At 43.8% G+C, this 22,496-nt stretch overlaps 1 protein-coding gene across 7 annotated transcripts in view; it reads left to right on the forward strand.

The window, feature by feature from the left end:
• Nucleotides 1–22,496, forward strand: part of RBM33 (RNA binding motif protein 33) — a 559,965-nt gene that overhangs the window by 518,765 nt on the left and 18,704 nt on the right. For 4 of the 7 annotated variants that reach the window (XM_053713813.1, XM_053713816.1, XM_053713817.1 and 1 more), the window contains 2 exons: nucleotides 817–905; nucleotides 6,214–6,293. In XM_053713813.1, the coding sequence (XP_053569788.1) occupies nucleotides 817–905; nucleotides 6,214–6,265 (141 nt within the window). In that variant the 3' untranslated portion in view covers nucleotides 6,266–6,293. Of the gene's footprint in view, nucleotides 1–816; nucleotides 906–6,213; nucleotides 6,295–22,496 lie in introns of those variants that run through there. The other 3 variants (XR_008402508.1, XM_053713814.1, XR_008402509.1) reach the window with 2 other exon arrangements.

Raw genomic sequence — 22,496 nt, forward strand, 5'->3', positions numbered from 1 at the left:
ACTTGTTGATACAGGGTTTACTCTGGTTATCCAGGTCAATGAGCCTTACATTTGATGGCTTTAGTGGTTGTCATGCTGACTAATGAAGGCCAGTCTGGTTGATCTGTTGTTGAGACCCTTTTTTACATACAAAGCCTTTTATTGCTTATGATTTTTTTGTTTTTAACCTCTTGGGAAAATGGAAGCAGATATCTTATCTAGTCCTCTGAAAGGGTACTTGTATATTTATGAATATTTTGGTTTAATGTTTGTTCAGTATGAAATATGAAGTCTTGTGTCTTGCACATTACAATGTTATACCTTGTATGTTAATTTACTTTCTTTTTGAAAACGCAGTGTTACTAGCACTAGGCAAGGTTAATGGAAATTTCCTGCTTACCATTTTAACTCAGGTTCCTTTAGTACTGATCACCAGGATCTTTTCCCTTTCCCTCTGTTATTTAATTTTGATCATAGAAGTCTATATCCAGAATATTTCTGAACCCAGAAGGTTTTTGAACAGTTGTTTAAAATTTGGAATAAGTGTACTGAAAGACTTTAGTACTTGTATGGTCTATAATGTCCCACCTACTTATTTATCATATCCAATTTCAACTGAATATTTATTTCCAAACTGGCAGAGACAAGTGAAAACACATGATTACATGGTGTGCATTTATTTGAGAACATTTTAACATCTGTCTGAAGGTGGATTTATTTGTTGCTCTTGGTAACTAGTCTGCAAAACCGTTCTGCTCCCAGAAATTGTCATACTATGAATATTTTTTTTTACAGTGTTTACAATACCTTAGCTGAATTTGTTTTCTTCTGTTTCAGAGTTTCCAAATGCTTCCTCAACTGCGAAAAGCTGTAGCAACATTTAAAGAGCCTCTACACGCTTTGGCATTCCAGCAGAAGTTTCACAGGTAAATTATTAATACATATTTGTTCCTGATTTAAAAATTTTCATAAAGGGACATTACACACTAATTTCATGCACCTCCCTCTTATTATGGGTACCACAATTCTGGAACCTAAGTTAGTCTGCAGGTATCCAAAGGAGTGTTGCTGCACATGTGCAAATACATCAGCACTGGAGCGAGAGCTTTTGACTAGAGGGAGGGGGCAATAACCTTAGTAATATGCTTTATAGAATGTATTTAGTGTTTAATGTCCCTTTAAGTATTTTACTTTGTATTGCTCTGATGCTCATTAGGAACACATTTGCATGAATTGATTCTTATGCAGATGTTTTCACAATAAAATGTTTATATATAGTCTATATTCTAAATACAGCGAGAGACCACAGCTGCATTCATTACTTGTGGGAATACAGAACCTGGCCACCAGGAGGAGGCAAAGAAACCCCAGCCAAAGGCTTTAAAGGCTTAAATACCTCCCCCAGTCATTCTTTGGACCTCCACCACTTCCCTCATCCCCAGTCATTCTTTGCCTTTCGTCACAGGAGGATGGCAGAGAAGTGTCTGAAGATTTGGAGTAGTCTCTTATGGGGGGTAGTACCCTTCGGTATGGGACTGGAGTTTTAAGAAGTCTTGTCAGCCTCTCAGTGAGAGCATTAATGAAAGTTAGAGTCTGGAGATGCAGGGAGAGTCTTTCTGCAAAGCCATCCAGACTCATATTAACAGCTCCTTAAGCAACCAGCGTTGATGAGTTTCACTGCCTGCTTGCCTTTGCTGAAGTCCATGTCAAAGGCACTGCTACAATCTGTCAAACTTGAAGGACTGCGTCGCTGTTCCACAGCATAGATTCCGGTAAGATTGTTTCAATTTATACACGTTAACGATAGAAGACAGTGTCTCAGTGGGACTCCTTTATCTTAATGGAATCAAGGGTTAATATCTCCTGAGGGTTATTGAACAGTGGGTATTTTTTAATCATGTTTGTTATATGATTTTGACTGCTTATGTGTAAGAACGTGTGGGCTCTTTAGCTGATATGGAGCGTACAGGTTACTTTCTTTTTGAGAGCTGCGCAGTTTTTTATTAAGCTGGCGCGCCTTTTTCTTAGCAGGAGCAGTCCTGCATGAGCACCATGTGACTGGGAGTGGTCAAGTTTATTCCCGCTTCCGATTCCTGACTGCGGAAAGGAGCGTCTTCTATAGCTGCCTGGGTCATAGGAGGTGGTGAGTGCCCCAGCCATTGGGGGTATAAGGTGCCAGTAGTTTTTCTCTCTTAATAATAACTGCCGAGTTATGGAGGATTTTGATATGTTAGAGGAGTATCCTTCCAAGACAGAAATTGATACCTGTGTATATTGTGCGGAGGCCTGGGTAACCCAGCCCTCTCAATTATGTTCTGTATGCCGCTATAAGGTGTTCTCATCAACCACTTTTGGGTTGTCTGAGACCGCTGAGCCATCCGTCTCTGAGGATTCTGAATCCAGTGAGGCGCGTTCCCTAGATTCTTCTGTTCCTACATATGCAGTTTTCCAGAGTTCCGCTCCCCCTTCGCCTGTGAGGGGGTTGTTTCCACCAGAGGTTACTACGCAGTTCAACATGGCTATCTCTACAGCCTTAGCGATGCTACCTCTTCCTGCTGCGCGCAAGCGAAGGGCCAATCCAGGTTCTCCTGACCAAGGGCCGTCGTGTAAAATGACGATTGTGTCCAATCTTTCCTCTAGAGATGCGGTTTCCACCGAGGCTTCAGGAGATTGAACCTCCAGGGTCGGAGTCTACAATCTTGAATCCTCCGACTGCGTAGAGCATAGCGTTTAGATTCAGATTGGCACGCCTGTGTTTACTTCTGAGAGAGGTTTTGGCGATGTTAGAGGTTCCAAGTACTGATCAGGCGGTTCAATCTCAGTCCTCTAAATCGGATAATGATCTTGAATAAGACGAGTGGAGAGGATTAGGTTCCTATTCCTTATCGTCTTGATTTACATTTTTGTTTTTTCTTCTCTTATTAGAATCCCAGTTCCTAGCTCTAGGGGGGATTGTGTGTGTGACAGGCTGGACCTGGTTTTGTTTACACTCTCTCTGTTTTTCAGTTAAATGTTTGTGCGTTGCTTATTTTTCCTTTCGATGCTATTCCGTTTTAGGATAGTTTTCAGATTTTAGAGCTCTGGGTTGTTATAGAAACTCGTATAAGACGTTTCGTCACATTAGATTTGAAACTATCAACTAAATTGATCGAGTTTGTTGTAGACTTCCAGTGGAAGCCTTTAGATCTCTGTTCGGGGTGATGGTCCCCCAATAATTGGGAGACAATTTTTTAAGCCACAGAGCTTATTTTCTTTATTTTGTTTATCTCAGTTTTTCTAGCGTTGCTGGAATTCGAGAATTTCTGTTAGCTCTTGAATGTTTTCACAGATGTGTTGCATCCTTGATGACAGGTAGGACCTGTTTTGGGTACTAGTTAAGTCTGTTCCTTCCCTTTACACAAAAGGGAATCCTTCTAGCTGCTGGACCTGGCTTTCGACCTTGAGAGTCTGGTCTTCTGGGTTTGTACCAGTTGGGACTTTTCAGTGGGTAGCTCCCTTAGTTTGGAAGGGGAGAGTTCCTACTGCATAGTCGGGAGGAGCTTGTACTACGTCTTTTTGTCAACAGTCCTCTAATACGCAGGCTTTTCAGGAACGAATTTTCCCAACTATCTTTTCTTCCCGAGGAGCGATACCTGATTGGAAAAGCCAATCAGGAGTCCTTACCTATCCATAGTTTCCTCTTACGCTCTCAGGGGGATGCGTCGTAGTGGTTAGCTCCACCGCTTCTGAATCGGAAGGTTGTGGCTTGGAATCCAGGTAGACTTCTGTGTTTTTTTTCTGCCAGACTGTGCGTCTGGAGTCTGCTAGCATCCCTAAGTGGAAGGTTATCTGGGACCTTCAGTCTGTGCTGTTAGACCTTATTACTCGTGGTTGGAATTGGTTTGATCTTAGCAAAGCTAGCGACATGTGAAACTGATTGTTCTTTTTATGTCCACAAATTAGTATCGCGGTTTAAGGGTCTCTCCTTCGTGGGTATTGGTACTGGGCGTCATAGTCTCCTATTTGCATGAGCGGATGCGAGAAATTGTTTGGGCCTAGAGAGGGAAAGCGTTCTGGAAGGGCTATCTTCTTTTTGTGGCGCGTAATTGGTCCCTCGTCATCTATCATAGATGCTGAGGATCACCCTTGTAGGGAGGAGCTGGTGTGTTCTGGCTCTCTATTTGACTTTGGAAGTCTGCCTTTATTTTCCCCAGAATGAGCAGGGGAAAGGCTCTCCTAGCGAGCACTTGCTAGAGCAGTCCTTTTCGGGACAGATAGTTTTCTTCTCCTGAGGAGTACGTTCGTTGCATAGTATGCGGTAGGTGTGGGTTAAATTTGGCATCTGTCCTTGCTCCTTGATTGTGGGCTTGCATGCAATTTCCGATTCCCTGAATGTTGTTATGTTCCGGAGAACCATTGCACCATCAGGTGTTTCGTTCTTTTTGCTGGGGCGCTGACTACAGTCAGGCCGGTACCTTTCTTGTTTCTTCTTGAAGCTTAGCCTCTTTTTTGGGGTGGCACCGAATTCATTTTTCTAACCATGCAGGAAGTTTCTTTGAATTTCTTTTTCAGTGATTTATTCCGCCTGTAGTTTTCTACATGCCATTGCCCCTTTGTTGTGATCTTACAAGACGTTCTCCTTAGAGGAGTTTCCTTTTATTAAGGTTGTTTACAAGTTTGTTAGGGTTTTCTCCCTAGGATTGTTATTTTAAATGTTGTTCTCTTTTCTAAATGGAAAAGGGTTTTTCCCTCAGGGAATCTTGCCTTGATGGTTTTGGCACTCGGAGGCTTGGTTGCTTTCTTTATTGTTAATGGAGTGTTGTTGTTTTTTTTTTTCACTTGACCTGGTTGGGTTTCTTGCCTCCTCATAGGTTATGGCTCAGTTCAAGATCAGTGACGTTTTCTTGGTTTTCGGGCATGGGATCTTTATGGTTCTGATTGTTGGGCGGCTATCTGGTCCTCCGAACATTCGTTTTCTTTTTTACTTCTGTTGCAGCAGCATCGGGAGAATGGGTTGGTTGCAGGCTGTGGTGCCCTCAGACTTGGGCCGCCTTCCTTTTTGCCCTTCCATTAGCATTCAGTGTCCTCTGTAGTTTGGGTATTAGTTTCCCAAAAGTAATGCATGCAGCTATGGAGACTCTCTGTATTTAGAAGGAAAACTTAAATTATGAGTTACCAGATAATTTCCTTCCGTTCGATACAGGGAGAGTCCACAGCTTCCGCCCATGTTCTCCGGTGGGCAGCCCTAAATTTATTTTGTTTTCTTCTGGCACCTTTTTCACCCTGATATTTCTCCTACTGTTCCCTGTTCCCTCGGCAGAATGATTGGGGGATGAGGGAAGTGGGGGAGGTATTTAAGCCTTTGGTTGGGGTGTCTTTGCCTCCTCCTGGTGGCCAGGTTCTGTATTCCCACAAGTAATGAATGCAGCTGTGGACTCTCACTGTATCAAAGGAAAGGAAATTATCTGGTAAGTCATAATTTTATGTTTTTTCTTACTCTGGTTGAAACATATCGGCCCTGGTGGGCATATGGCCTCTGAATACTGAAGTAGGTAGAAATGCCTCCCAGATGACCGAGGGAGTTTAGATGCTCTCTACCTATACCCCCCTTTCTGCTTGATAGTTTAGTTTCTACCTATTTGATTTATGATAAGCAAAGCTCAAGTTCTGCTCCAGCAGAAATATTTATTATTTTGCATGGATGAAGGAAAGCTTGACCCCACTCATGATATGCTACTGAAAGAATCAAGACACAACACCTTCTGGAAGTTCCAACGTTGGATCATCATTTGGGTTTTCAATAGTCAATTTATGGTCTGCTGATGACTCTTAATGCCCCCTAAACGATAAAGCATGATCCTGCAGTAGCATACAGGATATTGTCAGGTTATCTGGATTACTGGTTATATGTGCTTTCTTTCTTCTACTGCACCATTTGTTCCAGATGGTGCAGTCCTGCTTCAGAATTAACCTATGGTGTTTTATTTGTGCTAAATATGGGAGGTTATGGGTCTTTATGTATGCCTACATTTTCCCTGCTGTATCTTTTCAAGCCTTTCTTTACTTATTTCCCCTAATAAGTATTGCTGTACTTTTGGTACATGATTTTGATGCTGCGCAAAAAAGTGTGTGCAGGCTTTTTATACGAGTTTTCTCTGGATAGTAAATAGGGACTTAATCAGTGTTATGTCTTTTTGGCTCTATTTTTGTATGTCCCAGCATGCATTTTGTGTCTTTTTTTTTTATTATGCACAGTAATGTGATTGCAGATGACTGCAGAAACGTTCCAGCTTCCAATTCACTATAACCTGCCTTGTTCCCTGTAACTGCTACACGTAAGTGCACTTAAGTCCTTGCAAAGTTTTTATCAAGCCAAAGGTATGCCTGCTAGATATATTTAGCAGATCAGGCAAAGGAAAAAAACGAAAATTTTCTTTCATGGTTCATATAGAGCATACAATTTTAAGCAACTTTCCAATGTACTTCTGTTATGTAATTTGCTTCATTCTCTTGTTATCCTTTGTTGAAAACCATACCTAGGTAGGCTCAGGAGCTGGGAGCTAGCTGCTGATTGGTGGCTACACATATATACCTCTTGTCATTAGTTTACAAATGTGTTCACCTGCTGCCCATTAGTACTTTGCTGCTCATTCAATAAGGATTAACACTAGAATTAAGCAAAATAGAAGTAAATTGCAAAGTTGTTAAAAATTGTATGTTCTATCTGAATCGTAAAAGAAACATTTGGTATTTCATGTCCCTTTTGTTTTATTGCTTTTACATTTGAACACCTCCAGCATGAACATGTGCAAACAACTAAAAATAACTACAGCAAGTATAAATGAAACCGAAGGAGTTAAAGGGGAAGTATTAAATGTGAGAGGTAGATAGTTTAATGCTATATTTATGTATAGGTTCGGACTAGTTTTTTTTTCAGTCAATAGTTGTGCCCCCCACAAGCAATTCAAAATAATAATCAACTGGGGAAACTGAGGACAATTCATGTGACTCCTTGCTTGCTCAGAAGAACTTGTTTCTTTTTAAAGACATGATGAGTCCACGGATCATCTTCATTACTTATGGGATATTCACCTCCTGGTCAGCAGGAGGAGGCAAAGAGCACCACAGCAGAGCTGTTAAATAGCTCCTCCCTTCCCTCGCACCCCAGTCATTCTCTTTGCCTACGTTAGTGATAGGAAGAGGTAAAGTGAGGTTTTAGAAAAGATTCTTCAATCAAGTGTTTATTATTTTTAAAGTAGTGCCAGAGAGTGCTGCTTTGTTCTAGGGTGTAGCCGTAGTCCATATCAGTCTCTTCAGTAGAGCTTTGGTGGCTTTAGAGCAATGGGAACTTGTGGGACATAATTCTCACTGCGCCTCCTATATATTGATGCTGCCTTTCTCCTAACAGCCTAAGCAAAGTTAACTCAGGCTTTATGATTTTCCACAGGGCTATGGGAGAGAGAGGACCTCCTAAACCTGCTGAGCTGCCCTGCTGTCGGCAGAATACAGAGGTAAGTGCGAACTTTGTTTTTATTCTGGGATACAGTAAAATCTCAGAGGCAAGTGGGCACTTTAACCGGTTTTATATTACATAAGGCAGAGATCCTTGTGTAGGGACATCTATCTCTCTTGTTAATAGAGGGTAATGGAGGACAGCCATGAGTACAGGCACTGGGGAGCTCATTTCTCTTAAGTGTAGTCAGTCCACGGGTCATCCATTACTTATGGGATTATATCTCTCCCCAACAGGAAGTTGCAAGAGGATCACCCAAGCAGAGCTGCTATATAGCTCCTCCCCTCACATGTCATATCCAGTCATTCTCTTGCAAGTCTCAACAAAGGAGGTTGTGAGAGGAGACAGGAGTTTTTTACTTCTTCAATCAAAAGTTTATTTTAAAATGGCACCGGAGTGTGCTGTTTTTTCTCTCAGGCAGTATTTAGAAGAAGAAGATCTGCCTGCGTTTTCTATGATCTTAGCAGACGTAACTAAGATCCACTGGCTGTTCTCGCGCATTCTGAGGAGGGGTAACTTCAGAAAGGGGAATAGCATGCGGGGTCCTCCGCAAATGATGTATGTGCAGTATAATATTTTCTAGGAATGGAATTGACTAAGAAAACACTGCGGTTACCCATATGATGTAAGTACAGCCTTTAATGCAGTAGTAGCGACTGGTATCAGGCTGTTAAATGTATGCGCAGTTGAGTTATTTTCTAGGGACTAGAATTTGACTGAGAAAATACTGTTAATACTGAAATAAATGTATAAGCCTTAACTGCAGTAGAAGCGACTGGTAGCAGGCTTAGTGATAACTTTACATAACACTGGAAAAGTTGTTTTTAAAACGTTTACTGGCATGTTATTCGTTTTGTGAGGTACTTTGGTGATAAATCTTTTTGGGCATGATTTTTTTCCACATGGCTAACGTTTATTTCTGCATAGAAACCGTTGTAACAGGTCTCCCACTGTTGTAATATGAGTGGGAGGGGCCTTTTTTAGCGCCTTGTTGCGCAGATAAAATTCTAGCACAGTCTTCCTGCCTTTTCCTCCTTGATCCAGGACGTCTCCAGAGAGCTCAGGGGTCTTCAAAATTCAATTTTGAGGGAGGTAATCAGTCACAGCAGACCTGTGACAGTGTGTTTGACTGTGAGAAAAACGTTAAATCTAAAATTGATTATCCGGTTGTGGGTATTGAGGGGTTAATCATCCATTTGCTAGTGGGTGCAATCCTCTGCTAAATTCATACATTTATTGTTAAAATTGTTGGCTATAACTGAATTAGTTCATTGTTATTTCAACTGTGACAGTTTTTTTTTTTTGTGTTTTTAAAAGCGCTGCTGCGTTTTTTCATATTGCTTGTAAATTCACTGACAGTTTTTTTCCAAGCTTGCTAGCCTTCATTGCTAGTCTGTTAAACATGTCTGATACAGATGAATCTACTTGTTCATTATGTTTAAAAGCCAATGTGGAGCCCAATAGAAATTTGTGTACCAATTGTATTGTTGTTACTTTAAATAAAAGTCAGTCTTTACCGGTAAAGAAATTATCACCAGACATCGAGGGGGAAGTTATGCCGTCTAACTCTCCTCACGTGTCAGTACCTTCGCCTCCCGCTCAGGAGGTGCGTGAGATTGTGGCGCCAAGTACATCAAGGCCCTTACAAATCACTTTGCATGATATGGCTAATGTTATGAAAGAAGTATTATCTAATTTGCCTGAGTTAAGAGGCAAGCGCGATAGCTCTGGGTTTAGGACAGAGCGCGCCGATGACACGAGAGCCATGTCCGATACTGCGTCACAATTTGCAGAACATGAGGACGGAGAGCTTCATTCTGTGGGTGACTGATCTGATCCGGGGAGACCGGATTCAGAAATTTCAAATTTTAAATTTAAGCTTGAGAACCTCCGTGTAATGCTAGGGGAGGTGTTAGCGGCTCTGAATGATTGCGACACGGTGGCAATCCCAGAGAAATTATGTAGGCTGGATAAATACTATGCGGTACCGGTGTGTACTGACGTTTTTCCTATACCTAAAAGGCTTACAGAGATTATTAGCAAGGAGTGGGATAGACCCGGTGTGCCTTTTTCCCCTCCTCCGATATTTAGAAAAATGTTCCCAATAGACGCCACCACACGAGACTTATGGCAGACGGTCCCTAAGGTGGAGGGAGCAGTTTCTACTTTAGCCAAGCGTACCACTATCCCGGTGGAGGATAGTTGTGCTTTCTCAGATCCAATGGATAAAAAATTAGAAGGTTACCTTAAGAAAATGTTTGTTCAACAAGGTTTTATATTACAGCCCCTTGCATGCATTGCGCCCGTCACTGCTGCGGCGGCATTCTGGTTTGACTCTCTGGAAGAGGCTATTCGCACAGCTCCATTGGATGAGATTATGAACAAGCTTAAAGCCCTTAAGCTAGCTAATGCATTTGTTTCGAATGCCGTGGTGCATTTAACCAAACTAACGGCTAAGAACTCCGGATTCGCTATCCAGGCGCGCAGAGCGCTATGGCTTAAATCCTGGTCAGCAGATGTAACTTCTAAATCTAAATTGCTTAATATTCCTTTCAAAGGGCAAGCCTTATTCGGGCCCGGCTTGAAAGAAATTATTGCTGACATTACTGGAGGTAAGGGTCACTCCCTTCCTCAGGACAGGGCCAAATCAAAGGCCAAACAGTCTAATTTTCGTGCCTTTCGTAATTTCAAGGCAGGAGCAGCATCAACTTCCTCCACCCCAAAACAGGAAGGGACTGCTACTCGTTACAGACAGGGTTGGAAAGGCAACCAGTCTTGGAACAAGGGCAAGCAGGCCAGAAAACCTGCTGCTGCCCCTAAGACAGCATGAAGTAAAGGCCCCCTGTCCGGAAACGGATCTAGTGGGGGGCAGACTTTCTCTCTTTGCCCAAGCTTGGGCAAGAGATGTCCAGGATCCCTGGGCGTTGGAGATCATATCTCAGGGATATCTTCTGGACTTCAAAGCTTCTCCTCCACAAGGGAGATTTCATCTTTCAAGGTTATCAGCAAACCAAATAAAGAGGCGTTTCTACGCTGTGTACAAGACCTCTTATTAATGGGGGTGATCCACCCAGTTCCGCGGTCGGAACAAGGGCAAGGATTTTATTCAAATCTGTTTGTGGTTCCCAAGAAAGAGGGAACCTTCAGACCAATCTTGGACTTAAAGATCCTAAACAAGTTCCTAAGAGTTCCATCATTCAAAATGGAAACTATTCGAACCATCCTACCCATGATCCAAGAGGGTCAGTACATGACCACAGTGGACTTAAAGGATGCCTACCTTCACATACCGATTCACAAGGATCATTATCGGTATCTAAGATTTGCCTTCCTAGACAGGCATTACCAGTTTGTAGCTCTTCCCTTCGGGTTAGCTACGGCCCCAAGAATCTTTACAAAGGTTCTGGGCTCACTTCTGGCGGTACTAAGACCGCGAGGCATAGCGGTGGCTCCGTACCTAGACGACATTCTGATACAAGCGTCAAGTTTTCAAACTGCCAAGTCTCATACAGAGATAGTTCTGGCATTTCTGAGGTTGCATGGGTGGAAGGTGAACGTGGAAAAGAGTTCTCTATTACCACTCACAAGGGTTCCCTTCTTAGGGACTCTTATAGATTCTGTAGAGATGAAAATTTACCTGACGGAGGCCAGGTTATCAAAACTTCTAAATGCTTGCCGTGCCCTTCATTCCATTCCACACCCGTCAGTAGCCCAGTGCATGGAAGTAATCGGCTTAATGGTAGCAGTAATGGACATAGTACCATTTGCGCGCCTGCATCTCAGACCGCTGCAATTATGCATGCTCAGTCAGTGGAATGGGGATTACTCAGATTTGTCCCCTCTAATAAATCTGGATCAAGAGACCAGGGATTCTCTTCTCTGGTGGCTTTCTCGACTCCATCTGTCCAAAGGGATGACCTTTCGCAGGCCAGATTGGACGATTGTAACAACAGATGCCAGCCTTCTAGGTTGGGGCGCAGTCTGGAACTCCCTGAAGGCTCAGGGATCGTGGACTCAGGAGGAGAAACTCCTCCCAATAAATATTCTGGAATTAAGAGCGATATTCAATGCTCTTCTAGCTTGGCCTCAGTTGGCAACACTGAGGTTCATCAGATTTCGGTCGGACAATATCACGACTGTGGCTTACATCAACCATCAAGGGGGAACCAGGAGTTCCCTAGCGATGTTGGAAGTATCAAAGATAATTCGCTGGGCAGAGTCCAACTCTTGCCACCTGTCGGCGATCTATATCCCAGGCGTGGAGAACTGGGAGGCGGACTTCCTAAGTCGTCAGACTTTTCATCCGGGGGAGTGGGAACTTCATCCGGAGGTCTTTGCTCAACTAATTCATGGTTGGGGCAAACCGGAACTGGATCTCATGGCTTCTCGACAGAATGCCAAACTTCCTTGCTACGGATCCAGGTCCAGGGACCCGGGAGCGGCGCTGATAGATGCTCTAGCAGCCCCTTGGGGTATCAACATGGCTTATGTGTTTCCACCATTTCCGCTGTTTCCTCGGCTGATTGCCAAGATCAAACAGGAGAGAGCATCGGTGATTCTGATAGCACCTGCGTGGCCACGCAGGACCTGGTATGCAGATCTAGTGGGCATGTCATCCTGTCCACCATGGTCTCTACCTCTGAGACAGGACCTTTTAATTCAGGGTCCTTTCAACCATCCAGATCTAATTTCTCTGAGGCTGACTGCATGGAGATTGAACGCTTGATTCTATCAAAGCGTGGCTTCTCGGAGTCAGTTATTGATACCTTAATACAGGCTCGGAAACCTGTTACCAGAAAAATTTACCATAAAATATGGCGTAAATACTTATATTGGTGTGAATCCAAGAGTTACTCATGGAGTAAAGTTAGGATTCCTAGGATTTTGTCCTTTCTACAAGAGGGTTTAGAAAAGGGTTTATCTGCTAGTTCATTAAAGGGACAGATTTCTGCTCTGTCTATTCTGTTACACAAACGTCTGGCAGATGTTCCAGACGTTCAGGCTTTTTGTCAGGCTTTGGCTAGGATTAAGCCTGTGTTTAAGACTGTTGCTCCGCCGTGGAGCTTAAACTTAGTTCTTAAAGTTCTTCAAGGTGTTCCGTTTGAACCCCTCCATTCCATTGATATTAAGCTGTTATCTTGGAAAGTTCTGTTTTTGATGGCTATTTCCTCGGCTCGAAGAGTCTCTGAGTTATCTGCCCTACACTGTGATTCTCCTTATCTGATTTTCCATTCAGACAAGGTAGTTCTGCGTACTAATCCTGGGTTTTTACCTAAGGTGGTTTCTAACAGGAATATCAATCAAGAGATTGTTGTTCCATCATTATGTCCTAACCCTTCTTCAAAGAAGGAACGACTTTTGCATAATCTGGACGTAGTCCGTGCCCTGAAGTTCTATTTACAGGCAACTAAAGATTTTCGTCAAACTTCTTCCCTGTTTGTCGTTTACTCGGGACAGAGGAGAGGTCAAAAGGCTTCGGCTACCTCTCTCTCCTTTTGGCTTTGTAGCATAATACGTTTAGCCTATGAGACTGCTGGACAGCAGCCTCCTGAAAGAATTACTGCTCATTCCACTAGAGCTGTGGCTTCCACCTGGGCCTTTAAAAATGAGGCCTCTGTTGAACAGATTTGCAAGGCTGCAACTTGGTCTTCACTTCACACTTTTTCAAAATTTTACAAATTTGACACTTTTGCTTCTTCGGAGGCTATTTTTGGGAGAAAGGTGCTTCAGGCAGCGGTTCCTTCCGTTTAAAGTTCCTGCCTTGTCCCTCCCATCATCCGTGTACTTTAGCTTTGGTATTGGTATCCCATAAGTAATGGATGACCCGTGGACTGACTACACTTAACAAGAGAAAACATAATTTATGCTTACCTGATAAATTTATTTCTCTTGTAGTGTAGTCAGTCCACGGCCCGCCCTGTCTTTTAAGGCAGACCTAAATTTTAATTAAACTCCAGTCACCACTGCACCCTATGGTTTCTCCTTTCTCGTCTTGTTTCGGTCGAATGACTGGATATGACATGTGAGGGGAGGAGCTATATAGCAGCTCTGCTTGGGTGATCCTCTTGCAACTTCCTGTTGGGGAGAGATATAATCCCATAAGTAATGGATGACCCGTGGACTGACTACACTACAAGAGAAATAAATTTATCAGGTAAGCATAAATTATGTTTTTTATTTGTTGATGGTTTTTCCTATCGGTTTAATGTAAGAGTCTTAAGCTGATCGGGTTAGGTTTAACTGTGACGCCCACAATGGGTGGGGCTAGCGGTTCGCATGTTTTCTATGTTTAACTGCGCAACTCTCAGCCGCCGTAGCTGCCATAGCCTGCAAGGGAAGGCGTCGGCACTTTGTGGCTCTACAACCGCATGGTTTCCTGACAGGTTAAGCATGCGGTTATAGCGTTATTGGACTATTACACATCCGGATCGTTCCTGCTCCTAAGAAGGTTGAGTCTAGGGAGTGAGTCTGTTTTGGCAGGTAGGCACCTCAGCAGAGTTGCTGAGGTGTAGGGGTGTTTGAATTTTTTCTGTTTAGCTACTGGGAATACGTTTTTAGCTATGACTGTAAAAAAAGGTTAGCTTTTAAAATTTAATGACACAGTAACGGTTTTTGTTCTGTCATCAAATTTTTGGATATTGAACAATTTGATTGTAATTTCTCTTGTTTTATTGAGCACATGCTTCCCAAGTAGTAGAAAAAGTTTTTTTCTAGTTAAATTTAAAGAGACAGTAACGTTTTATTTAAAAAAAAATAAAAAAAATGATTACATTGTTTTTTTCTTATTGTGTTCAGTATGGACTTAGGAGCCGTAGAAAATGTTACTTGCTCCATGTGTTTGGATGCAAATGTGGAACCACCAATCCCTTTCTGTCCCTCATGTATTGAGAGTGCTTTAAGTTATAGGGATAAGATTTTTCATGAGCAAAATTTCTCAGGAGTCTAATGATGAGTCAGAGTATGCTGCAGCTTTCTGCCCAAACGTCCCAATCTTTAACGCCCGTGCAAGCAGTGCCCTGTACTTCTGCTCTAGAGCCTGCTGGAGTTACCTTAAAAGACACAGCTGCACTTATGTCTTCCACAATTTCTGATGCGTTGTCTGCTTTTCCTATGCTTCAAGGCAAGCGTAAGAGGAAAGACAGCCATGTTGTCAGTCAGGTTTCTGATGCTATTGTGGCAATCTCGGATGTACCCTCTCAGGGAACTGAGATGGAGGGTATTGAGGTTCTATCAGAAGGCGACATTTCAGACTCTGAAAGTTCATTACCTTTGACTGATTCAGAGGTTGTATCTTTCAGGTTTAAAATAGAACACCTCCGCCTGTTACTCATGGAGGTTTTGGTTACTTTAGATGACTGTGATTCTACAATAGTGGTCGCTCCTGCGAAGTCGAGTAAATTGGATAGCTATTTTGAAGTTCCCTCTTACTCAGACGTTTTTCCAGTGCCAACGCGAGCTTCGGAGATTTCCAAGGAATGGGAGAGACCAGGTATTCCCTTCTCTCCGTCTCCTATTTTCAAAAAGATGTTTCCTATAGCTGACGCTGTTAGGGAAGCTTGGCAGACGGTCCCTAAGGTGGAAGGGGCTATTTCCACCTTGGCCAAATGAACCACTATTCCCATTGAGGATAGTTGTGCTTTTAAAGATCCCATGGACAAGAAGTTAGAGGGTCTACTTAAAAAGATTTATGTTCACCAGGGTCTGCTATTGCAGCCGGCTGCGTGCATTGCTACTGTCACTAGTGCAGCAGCTTATTGGTTTGATGATCTGTCGGAGTCTCTCAAGACTGAGACTTCTTTAGAGTAGATCCAAGATAGGATTAAAGCTTTGAATTTAGCCAATGCTTTTATTACGGATGCTTCTTTGCAGCTAAGAGTTCAGGGTTCTCTATCCTTGCCCGCAGAGCCTTATGGTTAAAACCTTGGTCTGCGGATGTGTCATCTAAGTCTAAACTGCTAGCAATTCCTTACAAGGGAAAGACCTTGTTTGGACCTGGTCTGACAGAAATTATCTCTGATATCACGGGAGGTAAGGGTCATCTTCTTCCTCAGGATAAGAGAAACAAACAGAAAGGACGACAGAGTAATTTTCGTTCCTTTCAAAATTCTATCTCTTCCTCCTCTAAACCAGAACAATCTAAGCCTACTTGGAGACCAAAACAGTCTTGGAACAAGGGTAAACAGTCCAAGAAACCTGCTGCTGAAGCCAAAACAGCATGAAGGACATGCCCCCGATCCGGGACCGGATCTGGTAGGGGCAGACTTTCCTCCTTCATTCAGGCTTGGGTTCGCGGCGTTCAGGATAACTAGGCAATAGAAATATTGTCTCAGGGATACAAACTGGAGTTCCCCGAGGAAGATTTCTTCTTTCAAGATTATCTGCAAACCAGATAAAAATAGAGACGTTCTTACATTGTGTAAGAGACCTCTCCTCCCTGGGAGTGATTGTTCCCGTTCCAGTACTGGAACAGGGGCAGGGTTTTTATTCAAATCTGTTTGTAGTTCCCAAAAGGAGGGAACCTTCAGACCCTATCTTAGACCTCAAGAGTCTAAACCAGTTTCTCAAGAGTTCCATCATTCAAGATGGAAACTATTCGTTCCATTGATCCAGGAGGGTCAATTTATGACAGTGGATTTAAAGGATGCATATCTGCATGTTCCTATCCACAGAGATCATCACGAGTTCCTAAGGTTTGCCTTTCTGGACAAACACTTTCAGTTCGTGGCTCTTCCTTTCGGTCTGGCCACGGCACCCAGAATTTTTACAAAGGTTCTGGGGTCTCTGCTGCCGGTTCTAAGACCGCGGGGCATTGCGGTGGCACCTTATCTGGACGATATTCTAATCCAGGCACCATCTTGTCAACAAGCAAGATCTCATATCGACATTGTGCTATCCTTCCTGAGAACTCACGGGTGGCAGGAAAATCTGGAAAAGAGTTCCTTAATCCCGAAGACAAGGGTGACTTTCTTGGGAACTCTAATCGATTCTATATCTGAGAATTTTTCTGACAGAGGTCAAGAAATCAAAGATTTTAGATACCCGTCGAGCCCTTCAGTTCAATCCTCGGCCGTCAGTGGCTCAGTGCATGGAAGTAATCGGACTGATGGTGGCGGCAATGGACATCATACCGTTCATCGTCCATCATGCTCGGTTTCACCTCAGGCCTCTGCAGTTAAACATGCTTAGGCAGTGGAATGTAGATTATGCAGATTTATCTCCTTGAATAACCCTGGAACAGGAGAAGAGGGACTCTCTTCTATGGTGGTTGTCTCTGGATCATCTATCCCAGGGAACCTGCTTTCGCAGACCATCCTGGGTGATTGTGACAACAGACGCCAGCCTTCTAGGGTGGGGAGCTGTCTGGGGTTCCCTAAAGGCTCAAGGAGTGTGGACTCAGGCAGAGTCTGTTCTTCCTTTAAATATCCTGGAACTAAGAGCGATCTTCAATGCTCTTCTGGCCTGGCCTCAATTGACTTCGGCCCAGTTTATCAGATTCCAGTTGGACAACATCACGTCAGTGGCTTACATCAATCATCAGGGAGGAACGAGGAGTTCCTTAGCGATGCAAGAGGTAGACAGGATAATCCGGTGGGCGGAGGCCTGCTCTTGCCATCTGTCAACAATCCACATCCCAGGGGTGGACAACTGGGAGGGGGACTTTCTGAGCAGGCAGACTTTTCATCCGGGAGAGTGGGAACTCATGGCATCTCGTCAGAATGCCAAGCTCCCGAGATACGGGTCGAGGTCCAGCGATCCCCAGGCGGAACTGATAGATGCTCTGGCGGTTCCTTTGTCCTTCAATCTTGCATACCTATTCCCTCCGTTTGCGCTACTTCCTCGGGTCATTGCTCAAATCAAGCAGGAGAGGACACCGGTGATCCTCATCTCTCCTGCTTGGCCTCGCAGGAATTGGTATGCAGATCTGGTGGGCATGTCATCCCTGCCACCTTGGAGACTTCCGTTGAGAAAGGACCTTCTCATTCAATGGCCCTTCCTTCACCCAAATCTAGTTTCTCTGAGGCTGACTGCTTGGAGGTTGAACGTTTAATCCTATCCAAGCGGGGGGTTTCTGATTCGGTCATAGAGACCATGATTCAGGCTCGTAAGCCTGTAACTAGAAAGATTTACCATAAGATATGGCGTAAATATCTCTATTGGTGTGATTCCAAGGGCTACTCATGGAGTAGAGTTAGGATTCCCAGAATTTTGTCTTTTCTCCAAGAAGGTTTGGAGAAGGGTTTATCGACAAGTTCCCTAAAGGGTCAAATATCTGCCCTATCTATTTCTCCAACATAGGTGTGTCCGGTCCACGGCGTCATCCTTACTTGTGGGATATTCTCTTCCCCAACAGGAAATGGCAAAGAGCCCAGCAAAGCTGGTCACATGATCCCTCCTAGGCTCCGCCTACCCCAGTCATTCTCTTTGCCGTTGTACAGGCAACATCTCCACGGAGATGGCTTAGAGTTTTTTAGTGTTTAACTGTAGTTTTTATTATTCAATCAAGAGTTTGTTATTTTAAAATAGTGCTGGTATGTACTATTTACTCTGAAACAGAAAAGAGATGAAGATTTCTGTTTGTAAGAGGAAAATGATTTTAGCAACCGTTACTAAAATCCATGGCTGTTCCACACAGGACTGTTGAGAGGAATTAACTTCAGTTGGGGGAACAGTGAGCAGTCTTTTGCTGCTTGAGGTATGACACATTCTAACAAGACGATGTAATGCTGGAAGCTGTCATTTTCCCTATGGGATCCGGTAAGCCATTTTTATTCAGACAGTAAATAAGGGCTTCACAAGGGCTTATTAAGACTGTAGACATTTTCTGGGCTAAATCGATTCATATATTACACATATTTAGCCTTGAGGAATCATTTAATCTGGGTATTTTGGTAAAATAATATCGGCAGGCACTGTTTTAGACACCTTATTCTTTAGGGGCTTTCCCTAATCATAGGCAGAGCCTCATTTTCGCGCCGGTATTGCGCACTTGTTTTTGAGAGGCATGACATGCAGTCGCATGTGTGAGGAGCTCTGATACATAGAAAAGACTTTCTGAAGGCGTCATTTGGTATCGTATTCCCCTTTGGGCTTGGTTGGGTCTCAGCAAAGCAGATACCAGGGACTGTAAAGGGGTTAAAGTTAAAAACGGCTCCGGTTCCGTTATTTTAAGGGTTAAAGCTTCCAAATTTGGTGTGCAATACTTTTAAGGCTTTAAGACACTGTGGTGAAATTTTGGTGAATTTTGAACAATTCCTTCATACTTTTTCGCAATTGATCATCCCAGAGAAACTATGTAAAATGGACAAGTTCCTAGAGGTCCCGGGGCTCCCAGAAGCTTTTCCTATACCCAAGCGGGTGGCGGACATTGTAAATAAAGAATGGGAAAGGCCCGGTATACCTTTCGTCCCTCCCCCCATATTTAAAAAATTGTTTCCTATGGTCGACCCCAGAAAGGACTTATGGCAGACAGTCCCCAAGGTCGAGGGAGCGGTTTCTACTTTAAACAAACGCACCACTATACCCATAGAAGATAGTTGTGCTTTCAAAGATCCTATGGATAAAAAATTAGAAGGTTTGCTTAAAAAGATGTTTGTTCAGCAGGGTTACCTTCTACAACCAATTTCATGCATTGTCCCTGTCACTACAGCCGCGTGTTTCTGGTTCGATGAGCTAGTAAAGGCGATCGATAGTGATTCTCCTCCTTATGAGGAGATTATGGACAGAATCCGTGCTCTCAAATTGGCTAATTCTTTCACCCTAGACGCCACTTTGCAATTGGCTAGGTTAGCGGCAAAGAATTCTGGGTTTGCTATTGTGGCGCGCAGAGCGCTTTGGTTGAAATCTTGGTCAGCTGATGCGTCTTCCAAGAACAAACTCCTTAACATTCCTTTCAAGGGGAAAACGCTGTTTGGCCCTGACTTGAAAGAGATTATCTCTGATATCACTAGGGGTAAGGGCCACGCCCTTCCTCAGGATAGGTCTTTCAAGGCCAAAAATAAACCTAATTTTCGTCCCTTTCGTAGAAACGGACCAGCCCCAAGTGCTACGTCCTCTAAGCAAGAGGGTAATACTTCTCAAGCCAAGCCAGCCTGGAGACCAATGCAAGGCTGGAACAAGGGAAAGCAGGCCAAGAAACCTGCCACTGCTACCAAGACAGCATGAAATGTTGGCCCCCGATCCGGGACCGGATCTGGTGGGGGGCAGACTCTCTCTCTTCGCTCAGGCTTGGGCAAGAGATGTTCTGGATCCTTGGGCACTAGAAATAGTCTCCCAAGGTTATCTTCTGGAATTCAAGGGGCTTCCCCCAAGGGGGAGGTTCCACAGGTCTCAATTGTCTTCAGACCACATAAAAAGACAGGCATTCTTACATTGTGTAGAAGACCTGTTAAAAATGGGAGTGATTCATCCTGTTCCATTAGGAGAACAAGGGATGGGGTTCTACTCCAATCTGTTCATAGTTCCCAAAAAAGAGGGAACGTTCAGACCAATCTTAGATCTCAAGATCTTAAACAAGTTTCTCAAGGTTCCATCGTTCAAAATGGAAACCATTCGAACAATTCTTCCTTCCATCCAGGAAGGTCAATTCATGACCACGGTGGATTTAAAGGATGCGTATCTACATATTCCTATCCACAAGGAACATCATCGGTTCCTAAGGTTCGCATTCCTGGACAAGCATTACCAGTTCGTGGCGCTTCCTTTCGGATTAGCCACTGCTCCAAGGATTTTCACAAAGGTACTAGGGTCCCTTCTAGCGGTGCTAAGACCAAGGGGCATTGCAGTAGTACCTTACTTGGACGACATTCTGATTCAAGCGTCGTCCCTTCCTTAAGCAAAGGCTCACACGGACATAGTCCTGGCCTTTCTCAGATCTCACGGATGGAAAGTGAACGTGGAAAAGAGTTCTCTATCTCCGTCGACAAGGGTTCCCTTCTTGGGAACAATAATAGACTCCTTAGAAATGAGGATTTTTCTGACAGAGGCCAGAAAAACAAAACTTCTAAACTCTTGTCGGACACTTCATTCCGTTCCTCTTCCTTCCATAGCGCAGTGCATGGAAGTAATAGGTTTGATGGTAGCGGCAATGGACATAGTTCCTTTTGCGCGCATTCATCTAAGACCATTACAACTGTGCATGCTCAGTCAGTGGAATGGGGACTATACAGACTTGTCTCCGAAGATACAAGTAAATCAGAGGACCAGAGACTCACTCCGTTGGTGGCTGTCCCTGGACAACCTGTCACAAGGGATGACCTTCCGCAGACCAGAGTGGGTCATTGTCACGACCGACGCCAGTCTGATGGGCTGGGGCGCGGTCTGGGGATCCCTGAAAGCTCAGGGTCTTTGGTCTCGGGAAGAATCTCTTCTACCGATAAATATTCTGGAACTGAGAGCGATATTCAATGCTCTCAAGGCTTGGCCTCAGCTAGCAAAGGCCAAGTTCATACGGTTTCAATCAGACAACATGACGACTGTTGCGTACATCAACCATCAGGGGGGAACAAGGAGTTCCCTGGCGATGGAAGAAGTGACCAAAATCATTCAATGGGCGGAGACTCACTCCTGCCACCTGTCTGCAATCCACATCCCAGGAGTGGAAAATTGGGAAGCGGATTTTCTGAGTCGTCAGACATTACATCCGGGGGAGTGGGAACTCCATCCGGAAATCTTTGCCCAAATTACTCAACTGTGGGGCATTCCAGACATGGATCTGATGGCCTCTCGTCAGAACTTCAAGGTTCCTTGCTACGGGTCCAGATCCAGGGATCCCAAGGCGACTCTAGTAGATGCACTAGTAGCACCTTGGACCTTCAAACTAGCTTATGTATTCCCGCCGTTTCCTCTCATCCCCAGGCTGGTAGCCAGGATCCATCAGGAGAGGGCGTCGGTGATCTTGATAGCTCCTGCGTGGCCACGCAGGACTTGGTATGCAGATCTGGTGAATATGTCATCGGCTCCACCATGGAAGCTACCTTTGAGACGAGACCTTCTTGTTCAAGGTCCGTTCGAACATCCGAATCTGGTCTCACTCCAGCTGACTGCTTGGAGATTGAACGCTTGATCTTATCAAAACGAGGGTTCTCAGATTCTGTTATTGATACTCTTGTTCAGGCCAGAAAGCCTGTAACTAGAAAAATTTACCACAAAATATGGAAAAAATATATCTGTTGGTGTGAATCTAAAGGATTCCCTTGGGACAAGGTAAAGATTCCTAAGATTCTATCCTTTCTTCAAGAAGGATTGGAGAAAGGATTATCTGCAAGTTCCTTGAAGGGACAGATTTCTGCCTTGTCTGTGTTACTCCACAAAAAGCTGGCAGCTGTGCCAGATGTTCAAGCCTTTGTTCAGGCTCTGGTTAGAATTAAGCCTGTTTACAAACCTTTGACTCCCCCTTGGAGTCTCAACTTAGTTCTTTCAGTTCTTCAGGGGGTTCCGTTTGAACCCTTACATTCCGTTGATATTAAGTTATTATCTTGGAAAGTTTTGTTTTTGGTTGCAATTTCTTCTGCCAGAAGAGTTTCAGAATTATCTGCTCTGCAGTGTTCTCCTCCTTATCTGGTGTTCCATGCAGATAAGGTGGTTTTACGTACTAAACCTGGTTTTCTTCCAAAAGTTGTTTCTAACAAAAACATTAACCAGGAGATAGTCGTGCCTTCTTTGTGTCCGAAACCAGTTTCGAAGAAGGAACGTTTGTTGCACAATTTGGATGTTGTTCGCGCTCTAAAATTCTATTTAGATGCTACAAAGGATTTTAGACAAACATCTTCCTTGTTTGTTGTTTATTCTGGTAAAAGGAGAGGTCAAAAAGCAACTTCTACCTCTCTCTCTTTTTAGATTAAAAGCATCATCAGATTGGCTTACGAGACTGCCGGACGGCAGCCTCCTGAAAGAATCACAGCTCATTCCACTAGGGCTGTGGCTTCCACATGGGCCTTCAAGAACAAGGCTTCTGTTGATCAGATATGTAGGGCAGCGACTTGGTCTTCACTGCACACTTTTACCAAATTTTACAAGTTTGATACTT

This window comes from Bombina bombina, chromosome 5, assembly GCF_027579735.1.
Source record: "Bombina bombina isolate aBomBom1 chromosome 5, aBomBom1.pri, whole genome shotgun sequence".
NCBI classification, from domain to species: domain Eukaryota; kingdom Metazoa; phylum Chordata; class Amphibia; order Anura; family Bombinatoridae; genus Bombina; species Bombina bombina.